Source organism: Lagopus muta, chromosome 5 (assembly GCF_023343835.1).
Source record: "Lagopus muta isolate bLagMut1 chromosome 5, bLagMut1 primary, whole genome shotgun sequence".
Taxonomy (NCBI): Eukaryota; Metazoa; Chordata; class Aves; order Galliformes; family Phasianidae; genus Lagopus; species Lagopus muta.
Window position 1 is genome coordinate 1,913,947 of NC_064437.1, and position 15,108 is coordinate 1,929,054.

The window sequence follows — 15,108 nt, forward strand, 5'->3', positions numbered from 1 at the left end:
TTCGGACTCGGCTCAGATTCTTATCACATTTCCTGTAGCTTGCAGTGAAATTTGAGAGAAGCAAGGCCTACCAGAGCGGGGTCGTGAACAGTGAAGTCTGTTTAAACAACGTTAGGTTCAGCATAATGATTTTGTGTGATAGCAACGGAAAACAAGGCAGCAGTCTCTAACAAAAACAAGCCATGACTTCAACAGACTGAGATTTTGTTCTGTTTGCTGCAAACCTAGGTATGAGAAGGTGAATGTAACCAAAGCAGTGAAATTTCGGTTAGGAAATACATTCCCTATCTTCTCAGTAGGTCAGCATGGAGAGCTTGGGAAGGGACCCAGAGAGCTGGATGCAGGGCACAGCTGCCACTCCACACCATCTCATGAGGCTGTGCTCTTCACTGTGGGGTTGACTGAGCCTCAAGCCCAGCCCTGGCAGAACAGGAACTGTCCCACATGATGGCTGAGGCACCACCAAAGGGCAAATCAACTGCTACCTCCACAGCAGCCACCTCCTCAGGGCACTGCCCTGAGGCAACCGCCCTAACTGCCCTCCCTGGTGCAACTTCCCGCCCTGAGGTAACAACTGGGCGCCATGTTGTGCCACTGGGCTGTCATGGCTGCCTGTTTCCCTGTGACCAGACGCACTGTCTCCAGATCTCCGCTCTCGTCCTTGTCTGAGGGAGCACTCCAACTCTCATCTCCTACCCTTCTCACACAACACACCGGTGTGTCTCTTCCTCCACAGCCCCTCTGTCGCCATCTCCCCCCACCTCCTCCACATGCCTCTCTGCCTTGCTGCCTCCCCACTTCTCCCTTAGCCCTCGCAGCCCCCTCACAACATCCCAGCCCTCAGCTCCTTCTTTTCTCCACACTCACCCTGTATTACCATCACAAAGAGACACTCTTCTACGGCTCTTCACGTTCACAGCAGGCTGTTACCAGTAGGAGGGAAAGTAGGTAACTGCTATCTTCATTCCTGAGCCAAATTAAGCACATCAGACCACCTGGGCTGCAGAGAACAGGCGCAGCGCTGGCCCCACAGGAGATCCAGCCCCTGCCTCGTGCAGAGCTCAGACCTGGCTGCAAGAAAGGCCGTGTTGCAGCCAACAACAGGAAATAACAACAAGCACTTGTTTTCTGCCCTTAAAACAGGATGCTCTCCATACGTATGGCAGCAGGTGATCTCACTTAGGGGCTCTTTTCTCCAAGGACGGGCTGTTCTTGTGGTCCTGGTGCAGCTGGGCTCCCTGCTTGGTAGGGTCATCCTGCAACAGCACTGGGAGCTCTGCATCTGCCCAAATATGCTCGCCTATGTTTACATGGAGGGTGACTGGAAATAAATGTTATTCTGGTTCCCGTTGGTTACTGTTTCAAAATATTACTAGATTTTTATTTTTTAAACTGTGGAAATAAATACCCCAAATATTTGAGTGTGTATAGATACACGTACCCACACATATAAACAAGCATATGCGCACTGTACTCCAAGCACCAGCTGCGTGCTGCAAAATATACCAAAAAATAACGTCTTCTTATGAATCTAATAGATACTTCTGTTCTGTTTTAAATTCCTCTGAAGACGGAAAAAAATAACCCAATTTCATACAGACTGCAGCATGGGAGAACATTCCTTTATACCCAGAGGTCAAAGCTCATTAATCAACTGCTGTTATTTCCCTCTGCAGGAGCAGATAAACCACAAGTGTTAGGGTACAAATCAGAAAATGAGGGCAGTACCAGGTTGCCAGTTTGAATAGTTATGACATTCCAAAATGTGTTGCACTGTTAAATGGGAAATAAGGGACACCACAGATGCTTCTAATAATTCCAGTTTCAAGTCAGTTTTCCCTCCTTTGTCTTAAAAAGCTTTTGATGTGTAGTCACAATATTGTCTCTCTCTCTGTTTTTAATAATTTTATATTACCTCAGCAATATAACTGTCCTGAAATATACTGAACTTTAATCTCTGAGAGATCAAACAGGAAGAAATACGACGGGATAGAGAGTGACTGAGTTGGGGGCAATATTCTCTCCCCCTATAAAAGAAAGCCCACAGCTAGATAAAAATTGCTTCTCGGATTCCACAAACGTCACATCTTTAAGAGAGGATTTCAGGCCCACAGAGAGAGCAGACTTGGGGCGACAGAAAAAAAAACAACACAGAGCCATTGAAGATGCAGCCAAAAGCAAGCATGCTCTCCCGGAACTTGAGGATGTGGTTTGTGTGACTACATGCTGTAAGATTGGTCCCAGCACCCTCAGACCTCCTCCATTTAGCACTGCAACAGCCGAGAATCATTTGGCTACTGCCCTTTCACTGGAATAAACGTGCTGGCTCTGTCTCAAGCAAAAGAAATATCTGGGACAAAGGTATGAGTTTACATACCACGAAGACATTGTGATGTCTGGGGGGGGGGAGAAGGGGGGAGCGAATTTAAGCCAGTATCAGCACACAGATCCGATGGGGCACAAATGAGGTGCTCCAAGGAGTCACTTCAGAACACAGCCAGTTTCCCTCCAAAAGGCTTTTGTTCTCCGTGAGCTGAGCTTCCAGCAGACAGAAGCCCAGCTTCCCTGATTTTCCACTGAGGTTCTCCAGAGGAACCAGAGGCGGTGAAATGCAGCTCTGCATGTCTGCTCACTCTATTCCCTGACCACAGAATGATGAATTCCTATTCTAAAGAAATACTGGTTAAAATATATTGTGACATACAGTGGAGATGGTGGGGTTTTTTCCTGGCAAATAATAACAGTGCTGCAATAAACAGTGTACTAAAAAGAAGACTCTTTTTGGTTTATCGTTAGCACCTTGGAACTAAAGCCAATTTAATCTCTTTTGAAAAAATATGTGAATGTCTCTTTTGGCTGCCTTGGGAACCTGCTTTATAACAATCCGTACATATGCATCAAAACTGTTTATGAACTTTCCCAAATGTACAGCTTGAAGCTTCAGGCTTTTATCGACTTCATTAAAATCCCTAAAGACTCCAGAAGCTAAAAACACTGATTCAGACACCGCTAAAATCAGTGCAAAGACTGCTATGGATGCTTCCACAAGGAACATTGAGAAGCTTGTTTTCTGCAAGTGGTATCACCACCACATGTAAGTGGTTCTTGCTCACCACCTGCAGCTCTGCAACGTTCATTAATTTCTAATTAATACATATAATTTGCAAGCAGTTGTTGTACTCTCTTCTTGCATGAGGGTCATAAAGTCCCAGCTACCTTAGTGCTATGCACTGATTGTAAGGGCATACTGAAAAGAGATCCTGCCAACGAGCCAAATCCCTTCTGATAAGTACACTAACTGGAGCCAATAGATATGGAAGGCACTCGTTTCATAGAAATGGTCCATAGGGAGCAGCATGTGTTTGTACTTCAGATAGTTTTCGTATTGCCTGCCATACTGTCAGGAGTGTTTTGAGTTAGGTGGACATTTTAAAGTTCTTCTGGTGAACGTAGGTTACAGAACAATATTGGAACAATAAGCAAATGTAATAGAGTATTTCCAAGCCTGAAACTTTCTTGGATATCCTTATTCATGCAAAGCAAATAATAGATTCCTTTTTGACAATTTCTCATGCTCTGGATAAACATGTACTGGTATTTCTGAGTTTCCCAGCTCAAATTTCCACACAAGTACTTCTCTGCCTTACCTTCTGCTTTCAATCCAGATGATGCAGAAACCCTCTATAATAGCTCCTTTGTGGGAACAAAGGATACAAATCTTCATTTCAGCCTCCACATTTTGGTCTTTAAATCAGAAAATATTTATTCTCTTTTAATGAAATATAAGCTAACCCGGAGAGGATGAGATTCTCCAGATTGAAGGCTTACTGATCAGTGTTTATTCAGAGTTTTACTTCCAAACCTCTAGAGCTCTCAATCCATTATTACATTTCCAAGTCTTGGCTGTCCTATCGCTTTGAAGGAAGAAGGGAAGATGATTCTAGCATTTAGCAACAGCAATCTGGAAAATTTCCTCTTCCTTCTTTTGCCATTAAAATAGCTTTCATCTGTAGGTCTGCATTCCCACCTGAGGAACAATTTCTTAATTTCTGGCAGGATCTCTTCTTTACATTATCTAATCGGTTTCTAGAAGATGGTTTTTTTTTTCTCCCTCTCTCTGTGATGAATTCCTGCCTCTCTGCTCTAGCATTTGTTCCCTTAGCAGCATTTGTGAGCCAAGACCGTGATTTCAGCCTCAGTCAACAAACTTCAACCACTGAGAGAGAGAGGAGGGCAGGAAGAGGTCCTCATAAGAGGTTTCAGGTGCATTGTGCAGTGCTGGCTTCCAGCTCCTAACTGTGAGTCTAAAAATATTTTAACCTTAAGGATACAGCTTGCTTTGAAACAAAGGGGAACAAAGCTGAACTGAACTGTGAGTGAGCTTTTGTGTTTGAACATAAAACCACAAGGTGTGTCAGGGACTATTCCCACTGCTGCTCCACTAAGCATTAGGTTACTGCTTTCCTACTCAGGTGATTAAAGTATGCAAATTCACAGCTGTGCCCACATAGATAAGACGCAGTCCTGTGGGAGCTGAGCATGCACAGCACTGATGTAAGCGTGGTTTGGCTCCAGCGTGCCTCATTCTTGTCTTTGGCATCACGTCCAGCATGTTCAAATTTGTCCCAGTGGGTCAGATAAGCCTTGCTGTTCCATCCAGCAGAGGCCAGCTGCTCAGGTGCCTATGAGCTGGTTCTGCTGCTGCCTCCTCCAGCCTGCGAAGGTTCAAAGAGGGCCTCCTGGAGATACTTGCATTTTCTTCATACATTTATTGACAGCAAATACCTTGGTATCGCTGACCGTGATCTATCAAGATCCTTTTCAGCAGTGTTTTCCCACATACATCATGTCATCCATGATGCAGAGATTCTTTCTTCTCCACTGACTTCATTTTCAGCATGTACTTTACTGAAACTTTTGCATAACCACATAACCTGAGGACCACAAACCTGTCTGGCTGCACAGAGTTTCTTCTTTTTCTCAAGCATGATACGTACAAAGTGGCAGGCTAACTTTCGAGTTGGAAACTTCAGTCCTTATAGGGATAGGCTAAGGAAGCTCATCATAAAACACAGGTGAAAGAAATCATTTTTCTTTCCCAGTGTACTTCATGCTTAGGATGCAAAATAATTGTACATCCACTTGAAAGAGTACGCAGCAGGAACACAAAAAAAATGCTTCAAGAGTGACAATACAGATACTGTTCACTGAACAAGACACGAGTGAGTGCCACAGAGATGTGGATATGAGTGAGAAGGAGCAATTCTCCAGCCACCGCTCACTTAAGAGCTAATGGGTTTGAGAAAAAAACACCTCATCAGTTCCTGTAAAACACTTCTGTTCAAAAGTAAGTTTTTAGCATTTGGGAGTCTGGTAACCTGACACAGACACAGAAGTTAATAAGATGTAATTATTGTCTGAATCTTCAGTCAAAATTAAATTTTACCTAACACGTAACATGTTTTCATTACTGATACAGATCTAAATTTGAACCACATGGAAGCTGACATCTCAGATTCATGAAGTATTCAGAAGTCAGAAAAAGTCCTTGCTGTATAATTACTGATCTTAACCTGCAAGTACAGCTTTGTGCCTGTGCAACAGAGGCAGCCTGGCAGCTCCAGATCCAGCTGCAATGCAGTGCACCAGGCGAGCTCACACCACGCAGCAGGACATACAGCTTAGGTACGGGTGCCTGGTAACGGGCTACACTGCACCTACAAGATCACAGCATTGGCAGCATCCTTCTCACAGTGCATCCATGCTATCCCTCTTCTTCTGTCAGCTCTGCATGGTCAAGCATTCATCTTAGCTTAAGACTGCAGATATTATTGGCAGAACTCCGTGGCTGGCTCGAGTGAGCCTTTGGGCAGCCTCCCATCCAAGCACATTTGATCTTGCTGTAAATACAAAACTTCTCATACATCTTTTACCAAAATTGAGGATATACTGATATGATTATGTTAATACAACGTTTTAATAAACAGCAGCATAAAATAATCAGTGTTTAATATCATCTCTGGCATGTGAAATACAAAAATGCACATATCTTCGTTATAAAATAGCCTTTGTTATTACATTTTCATGCTTGCCTAATTGAAATGCCCGTAATTAATAAATCAATCGTCAAGTAATACAGTGATTAAACGCATGCAGTGAAAACAAAGAAAAATATTTGTATAAGGTAGTGGCTGAATATCACCATAATATATTTCAAGAACATCTACATCAGGGTAAAAATAAAAAGAAACAGACCAAGATATAAAATGCAGAGATGTATTTTCACTTCTGCTGTACAAAACATCATCACACTTTTGTGCAAAAAGATAAAAATAAAGTCATATTATACAACATTGTCAACTGAGCAAAGATTGTTTCCATTGTGTACAATAAAAAATACGATTCAGTACAAAAGAGAGACTGCGAAAAGTCGTTAAGGTACACAGCACTTCTGTAACTCATTAAAGTGGTTTCAAATGAATATTGTAGATTGCTCATACCTGAATACATTTTAGTAATTAATGCATGTCATGTTTCTAGGATGAAAATGAATTCACATTATTAGAATTGACCGTAAATTGCTATCAACGGATCTGCTGCCTGATGGAATGCGAGTTTCCCTTCTTTCAGGGTTACTGGAGTCATAGTCACTGAAATTACGTATTGATCTGAAACAATAAATATTACTGGGAAAAACTGTCATATATAAAACTGTGGTTTGGAGCCTTTCCATTAAACAGTTGCATAGCAACAAAAGGATACACAATTTCCACTTTATCTACCTATAAAAATTATGAAATGTTGTCTTTCAAGAAGTTGATTCAGGTTCTGAAATTAAAGCACTTTAATTTCATTTCCTTTAAGGCAATTTCTTACAACTCCAGCCATCTTCAGCAGCCAATAGCAGATGGTTTTCTCAAGCTGATAACTCAAGCTATTGTGGCGTGTGAAACGCCCTTTTTGGCCTGAATCTGGACTCAGACTCCCAACGTAACACAAGACCAAAATCCTACCTGAAGGAATTTATCCAGCTCTCAGTTCGCATACTTGAAACATAATCCTCGACTGCAAATATTTTAACTAGCTATTGGAACTGAAATTGCACACCCAGTAGATCGCCGAATATTTGCATCTCCTAAAAAAAGAGACAAATATTAAAATACGTTTTCAGCATTAAAAAATTCCTGTGATTTAAACCACATCAGAGGCTTAACAAGCTGTGAAAAAGCGTATGATAAAATGTTCTTGCTTCAAAAAAATTCCCCCTTCCCCTCTTGGAGCTGTCGGTGGCACTTGGAGAAACAATGCGTCCATTCACAAAGCTGAGTATTCATACCACAAGGATCTTTGTCTGGTTGCTCTGCCCATCCTGTTAAGCAGTTAAACTTCACAGAAGATACTTGCTGCGATGTCTGTTAAACAACCAGAAGAATCTTTAATAAAATATTTGAATATAAATCTTTTCTACTACTTTCTAGTTTGTATCGTAAATAGTTATATTTACAAAGGCCTCACTTATTTACAATTCAGCTGAAATCATAGATTCATTAGGTCCGTGGATGCTCGAGTCTCCTAGTAGGGAGGACTGCTTCGAGTCAATTTTGTACGGTTTTTGAGTTTTGTTTCCAAAAACGGTTATACCGATTCCGCCCGGGTGACTGGGGATCGACATATGGGACAGCAAAGGGATGTTTGCCTCCTGGTTGGATCCTGACGATGGCAAACTTGTGACGTGACCCGTGCTCGTGGATCCGCTGGCACTGCTGGGAGATCGGCTCTTTGGAGGAGGACAGTGCTGGATGACCCTGGGCGGGCCCTGCGGCTGGTAGTGGGCGGCTGGGAAAGCGGCATAGCCTGCAGGAATCGGGTACCCGTTGATCGGGATGTATCGCTGGTTTTGAGGTAAGGGCGGCCCTATGAACCCGGCGATTTGGCCTTGCGCTATGCCTTGTGCTGGAAACATGTAGTTAGGGTACCTGGGATTACTCAGGTTACTGACGGGGCTTGCGCTGAGGGAAGTTGTCTGAGTGGTGGCGTTCCCACCTGAGGGGGTGGTAGAACTAGTGTGGCTTGACAGGCCCTCCCAGGAGCGCAGCCTGGCGTGGATTTCTTTGAATCGCGGCCTCCGAGAGGGCAGGTCGTGCCAGCACTCCGTCATCAGGCTGTACATTCGAGGAGGGCAGTCTTCAGAGCAAGGCAGCAGCTGTCGTTTCCTGATCATCTCTATGACTTCTTGATTGCTAAATCCGTAATACGGTTGAAGTCCAAAGCTGAATATCTCCCATAAAACAACTCCGAATGACCAAATATCTGAATCAGAAGAGAACTTGCCGTACATTATCGCCTCCGGTGGCATCCAGCGAATCGGCAAAAGAGATTTGTTTTGAACTCTGTAATAATCTGCTGAGTAGATTTCTCTTGAGAGTCCAAGGTCTGATATTTTCACGTGAAGCTGTTCTCCAATTAAAATGTTACGAGTCGCAAGATCTTTATGGACAAAGAAATGGCTTGATAAGTATTCCATCCCTGCTGCAATCTGGACTGCAATATGCAGGAAATCCCCGTGGTCCAGGCTGGATTTTACAGTTCCATCCTCATCGCTGCTACACCCAACATCTGAGTGTGGTGATCTCATGATGAGGAACTCGTGCAGGTCTCCTTGGTTCATGTACTCGAAGAGCATGCAGACAGGCTGCTCCTGGGTCACCACACCTAAGAGGCAAACGATGTTAGGGTGGTGGAGCTCGGCCATAAGAGATGCTTCTTGCTGGAACTCTGCCCACTGCTGGGGGTTGTTAAAGTCTTTCAGTGTCTTGATTGCAATGAGCTGAGCGTGGTCCATGCCTGGAAGGTAGAGGTGTCCCTTGTAGATTTTGCCGAAAGCACATTCACCCAGTTCTTCCATGAAACGAACAGCAGAGAGAGGCAACTCCTTAGCCTTGCTCTGGGAAAGAAATGACAGCAAGAAGGTCTTTTCACACAGGAACTCTGAAAACCATGCAAACCAACACTAGAGCTCCTTCCTGGGGCTGCACAGCCCTGCAAGATGCAAGTGAAAGCACAGCAGCGGCCCCGGCCCAGATCCATCCTGAGGGATGCCAGCATCCCAGCATCAGCACAGCTCAGAGCTGGAAGCTGCTTTATCTTACTCTGGACCCTGTTCCAAACCTAAATTTTCTATTACTTTTTACCCTCTGCACAAGATCAGATAAAAGTAGTAAGTATGAAATACAAATATGTGCAGGAACCATCAGCATTTCAGCAGCGGCATTTATATACTTGGGTTTGGGCATTTATATACTTCCAATTGAATCTGACTGATCTGAGGAATTGAGGCAATTCACATACTTCAAGCTAAGTGCACGCTGAAGTGCTTTCTGGGCCAGCGCCTACGGTTTTAGCAGAAACCTTTTTTTTTTTACAGTTCTGTTCTTGTAGCCAATTCTTCCTTGACTCTGCTATTAACCCTTCCACGTACAGGAGAGAATATTTCTGTTCACCCTTGATTGAGTGATCAATCCTAACGCGTGTGGGACAGTCAGCTGGAAAAAGGAGATATTGGTAAAAGGAGAAAGGGAAACTCTTTGAAACTCTTGTTGTTTGCTCTTAGGCCATAAGGAAGGTGCATGATATTCAAGTATCAACTTCCACACGTGCTGTTAACCTACATGCAAACACAGCCATTTTGGGCCCTCTGTATCGCTACAGGTAGTAATTTAAGGCTAATGAGTTTGGGATCTACTTTTTGCAGAAGAGCGTAAATGTGAGCGTTGCATTCCTGAAACATTATCGCTGCAGCTTTACAGTAGCAACAGAGCAAAATAACTCACGTTTAAAAAAATCATTTAGTCGTGGCATCTCAGAAGAAACGAATTCTAATTGCACTGACCACTTTCAGTTTTTAGACAAATACTGCATAAATAATCATCACCATCATCATCATTGAGCCATTTAAGCGGGCAGCCAGTAGACTGTACGGTGATGGCAGGAAATTAGCTATATTGTTGAGGAACAGATGGTTTATATTATACAAATCCTTTAGGCTAAAACTTGTTTAGGTCTGGCATATTGTAAATTATATTTTAGTAATGAAAGTGAAATGACCTCTGTCTGACCTCGGGCAGGGTTTGTCTGTTTGAACCAACATAGTGGAAAACTATGAAAGAAAATGAAGTCATAAAGTTTTGGCAGGAAGGGCTCATTTCAAGTTAAGCGGTTATAAATCTGCTTAGTTTTTGTTTGACAAGTATTTGTCATACAGCGGTGTACAAAATGTAAAGAAGTGTAAAATACATATGAGGCAGCACGCCAAAGTAAACTGAGTACAAAGGCAGAGCAGTGGGAGCGAAGCCCCCCGCCCCTATCTCTGCATCGGCCCCTTCCATTAGGTGAATGACAGGATGAGCTCCATTTATTGTATTTTTGGAAGGCAATTAAAATCCTTTAAAACTGAAGCGGGCTGAAATGCTAACATTTTTATTTGTCCGAGCAAACACGCATCCACCTCGCCTGGAGCTTCAAGCCTAGGAGTGGTTTTACCCCCAAGCTGACATTAATGCTGGATACGGTATTTAAAAATAGGATTCCACTTCCTTTCTTTTAAAATTTCGTTTGAAAGGCAATCAAAACATCTGAAACAGGCAGAGCTCAGTTTCCTAGTAGGAAAACACGGAATGAGCTTTTTGCACCATATGACCTGAAACATAACAAGAAGACAGTGTGCTCTACATTTGCAAAATACTTTTGGGTAAGTCGCTTTCCTATGCAGCAGGCACGAGGCATCGGTGTGTCGGCAGCCCGAGAGGAAAATGGGGCCTTGTTCAAATGAAGCTGATGTTCCCATCATTTCTAGTTTGGTGAGGATTTTAGCAAAATATCTTTGAGTGGGGACCAAGAAGTAAATCCAAATTTATCAAAATACTCCACAGAGGTTGGATGCAAGGTGTAGTTGTGACACCTACCAAGTAAAATGTTTCTCTACTATTACCCACACTTGGTTTTTAAGCAGGTGTTTTGTTATTAAGCAAGTATTAAGCATTTTCAGCTGCTCTAAGCTGCACGTGGAAGTTGAAATTAAGAACTGAAAAGGAAAAAGAAAGACAAATTTGCTGTGCAGACCAAACTCTGCCTGTCCACCCCTGCAGTCCCAGTATCTGTAACTATTTAAAACAAGGAGCCTCATGTGAGCACTATGCTGTGCAACACCATTAACTTATACAGAGACCTTGCAGTGATCTCTGCAGTGTGGAAAGAATACTTGCAACAGCAATGTTTGAACAAAGGCAGCAAAATCTGAAGAAGCAACACTCAGTGTTCACACTGCTAACGCTTCAGTAAAAGTCAGAATTTGGGTTAATTTCACTGTGTCATCTTTCTGCAAAAACAACAGCTTGTGCAAAGGCACGTCTGAGGGGTTCACACATCACATTCTACAGTTTCTAATTACTGGTAGATGTTGGTCTTCCCCGTGAAATGCTTCACCTCCCTTAAGCTGTTGTTGAAGAGAACTGGCACGGTGATAAAACAGAAGACAATCACATAATCTTTCCAGGGCGCTGTTCTGCCTGTAGGTGGCAGAAGGCATTTACAGCCCCGAGTGGGTGATCCAAGCAGGTTTGCACACTGGCTGCCCCTGCTGATAAACAAGGAGCTCAAGGTTAATCGTGCTTAAATCTTAAATGATTTTAAAAGCAAGCGCTTCATGAACCTGAGACTACAGTGAAGCAAAACAACTCTGGTAACAAGAGCAGCTCCACACCAGCTGTGCTGGCCAGAGCTGGAGTCAGATCCTTGGGCTCCGTTTCAGTAATTTCTCTTTTAACTGAGAGAATGGGTAAGCCTGAAAAAACAAGGAGCAAATCTTTCCAAAGTGATTTCAGCTGAGTGAAGGTGACATGTGTCTACAGCAGACCGGGAAAAAAACTCTCTTGAGAAAATGCTGAATCATATATTTATCTGCACTGACTTCAGAAAGGCCTCCAAAGAAGTAATCGAGAGGTACTTCAGGAATGGGCTGCTTCAAAAAGCTCCAGCTTCTATTTCTGCATACAGACATACAGGAATTACCGCCACAGGTCCGCACTCGCTATGCTGCTGCTGACAAGAAAAGTGCTCACCCGAAGTAAAGGCACCAGCAGAAACCACAAGTTGGAAATCAGTTTAACTTTTCAGCGCTGAATTGATCAAAGCACTGCACTCCCTGCCCTTACAGGCAGCAAAAAGTCAAAGCAGGAACGAGCTGTGGGCTCACCTTCGGTTTATAGGCGTTGAGCATCGACATCTCCACATTCTGCCCTCTGACGTGCTTTGGCTGTCTCTGAACTGGAGGGGAGGACGACTTCTGGTTGTTGCGACAGATGCAGATGAAGAAGAAGAGCAATGCTATGGCCAGGGGAATAGTAACACTTGGCACCAGGATATACAAGATTTCCATTTTATTCTTTTCTTTGGCATCCTTATAATCTAGTTTGGGGAAACACAAACAAACAAACAAACAAGCCATGAATGAAGTCTCCACGCAGCTGAACATGTCTCTGGGTCAATTAGGAGTGCTCAGAAGAATAAACTATTGCAATCCACCTTCTTTAATAGTAACAGAGCAATTCGTTTTGTTGAGTAACAATTCCCCAGAAGTACAGAGCAGCAGGGACACCAACAAGCTAGGAACCATTTCACTGCAGCATGTTGGTTCAAACCTCCTCACATCACAGGATAGCTGACTGCTGTCACGTGGCTCCTGCTTGGGGTGAAATGAAGCAATGGCTCAGTACAGCCCTACAGAAAAGTTTATTTCTAAAACAGCAAACGGAAGAAAGACTTCAGCAGGTTTGTGGGCAGCTGTTAAAAAGGGCAGCTTCATCTCTCATCTATTTCCAGCCTCCCGTTCTCAGCGTTTCACTACATCTGTCTGCTAAGCCTCATGCTTGAATTGCTCCATGTTTCCCATATCCAAGTTGACAAACTTTTATGAAACGTATCTATTGCAGCTTGTGAGACAACTGAAAGATACAGTTGAAGAAAGGAGAAGAAAGCAGCAGCATGAAGCAGATGGAGACCTGGGCACTAGTTCATCACCTGAGCTACTTCAGTCAAAGGAGATTATTATTCTTATTAAGTAGCAGCCCCTGCCACGAAGCCTCATTAGGTTAATAGGTTTCTTGAGAGCCACCCCAATTAAATTCATTTCCCATTTAGGCATGTCCTGGTGAGACAGAGTGCACAATACTTGTTAAAATTCGCCTGAAATGGCTCTTTCAGCTCGTGCAAAAACATCAGAATGCAAGTCCCACTCGGTATTTGGGTTTTAATATGCTGATTAGCATTGAACAATTAAATTACTACTCACCTGATATAGCTCTATTTGTCTGTACTCAAAATAATAATGCCATACAACCCAGCTGTACAGCAAGTACCATTTAAGGCAATGGTGAGAGGTAATTAAAACCCTTGTTAGGCTGGCTGGCTCAAAGAATTCCTATCTCACTTATTATCTAGTAAAATGTTCAAACCAGAGACTCCTGCAAGACAGCCAAAAGCATTCTGCTTTCAGCTTTCAGCTAGTACACATCAAAAGACCAAAAAAAGTCCTGGGATCTCAAAGCCCATCTAGAGGGGCCTTGCAAGCAGCTCCCCTCCAGCAACTCCTAATTACCCAATTATCCAGATGTGCAATGGAAGGCACAGGGCTGTGCCAGGTTCCCCCAGCTGGACCAACCCAGGCACCTGCAGCTCTTGGAGCAGACAGCCCAGGGCTGACCAGGCCTGTGGAGCATCCTGACTGCTGCCTGGGTCCAGGTTATCTAACTTGAACTACTCTTGTGCAGTCCATCACTGTGCCTAATGAGCAAGAAAAACAGCAGAAATGAAACAGCATGAAAAGAGATAAAGGACTGAAAAGTGCATATGAATTTTAGAGAGGGTTTGTGATGCACATGATGATCCCAACTGTCTGCCTGTCCCCAGTCTATTCTTTCACTAAAGACATAATTTAGATCCCATTCTGGCAATGATCCCCATCTTTCCATTAATTGAAAAAGACTCTGGCACATGTCTCACTGCAGGAATGTTCACAACCATAACCAGAAATAATTTCATTTGGTTCTGGCTATTGAACAGTAACATTAAAAGGCATCTCCTTTCCAAGGGAAAAGGTAATGTCACTGTCACAACTTGGAAGCAACATAAAATTGTGTGTGAAACTTTCTACTGTGAATTTCCAGAGCATTTCTGGCATGACCATGCAAATAGCTGTTATTTTTCTTGGCATGCTATAGGTACTGTTATTTTTTAATGCAGGTTAAACCATTAGGAACCATTTGATTAGGTCTGCAATCCACTTCCTTTTAGAAGTCTTAGAAAAGGAGAATAAAATGTGATCTGAATCTAAGTTTTTTATTCCTTTTTGCAAGCCAAAACGCAGCCAGGGCAGTTTGGTAAACACAAACCAAGAAGCCATTTTGTTTGGACTGAAGAGTCCAATGGCAACCTGGGAATCCCGGGATGCTCGGGCTGAGCTGCCAGCTCCAGGGGAGATATTCCTTACTAAAATATGTTCATGGCACTACTTGGCAGGGTCAGGTGGGGTTGAGAGAAAGGCCGAGCCCCAGAGGGCGGTGGGCACAGCACCACCCCAGGGCAGTGGGTCGGCCCGAGCTGCCGGAGCTCAGGGAGCGCTGGGACACGGCTCTGCACAGAGCTGGGCTTGGTGCTGCTGTGCGGGGGTTGGGCTCAGTGCTCCTTGTGGGTCCCCTCCAACTGCGGATATTCTGTGATAATATACAGGAAGTGCCTATGGTAAAAAAGCAATTACCACATGCCGGGACGTCACAGATCTCGGACTTGAAATTCTCATCCAAGGTGAAGCACCACGGGGCGTCCTTCTGGTTGCCGGGGTTGCGGCAGTAGGAGTGCCCCCCATTGAGCTCCGGGTACCTGATGGCAGTGAAGGTGTGCGTGTGCGGGTACTGCGAGTTCCACGGCTGGCACTGCCGCCCCGACCTGGTCACACTCACTGTGCCCCGGTAGTCCACCCCTGTGCTGTTGTAGCATTTGTGATCTGAAAGAGAAGATAACAGAAGGCAAGGATTTGCACGCCTCTTCTGGCCCGAG

The 15,108-nt window shown here is 43.9% G+C and overlaps 1 protein-coding gene across 4 annotated transcripts in view; it reads right to left on the reverse strand.

Annotated features, from left to right (window-relative positions):
- Nucleotides 1–7,143: 7,143 nt before the first annotated feature.
- Nucleotides 7,144–15,108, reverse strand: part of ROR1 (receptor tyrosine kinase like orphan receptor 1) — a 133,698-nt gene continuing 125,733 nt past the window's right edge. For all 4 annotated transcript variants that reach the window (XM_048944881.1, XM_048944883.1, XM_048944880.1 and 1 more), the window contains 3 exons: nt 14,810–15,055; nt 12,251–12,462; nt 7,144–8,944 (listed from right to left, as the gene is read on the reverse strand). In XM_048944881.1, coding sequence (XP_048800838.1) covers nt 7,520–8,944; nt 12,251–12,462; nt 14,810–15,055 — 1,883 coding nt within the window. In that variant the 3' untranslated portion in view covers nt 7,144–7,519. The remainder of the gene's footprint in view (nt 8,945–12,250; nt 12,463–14,809; nt 15,056–15,108) is intronic.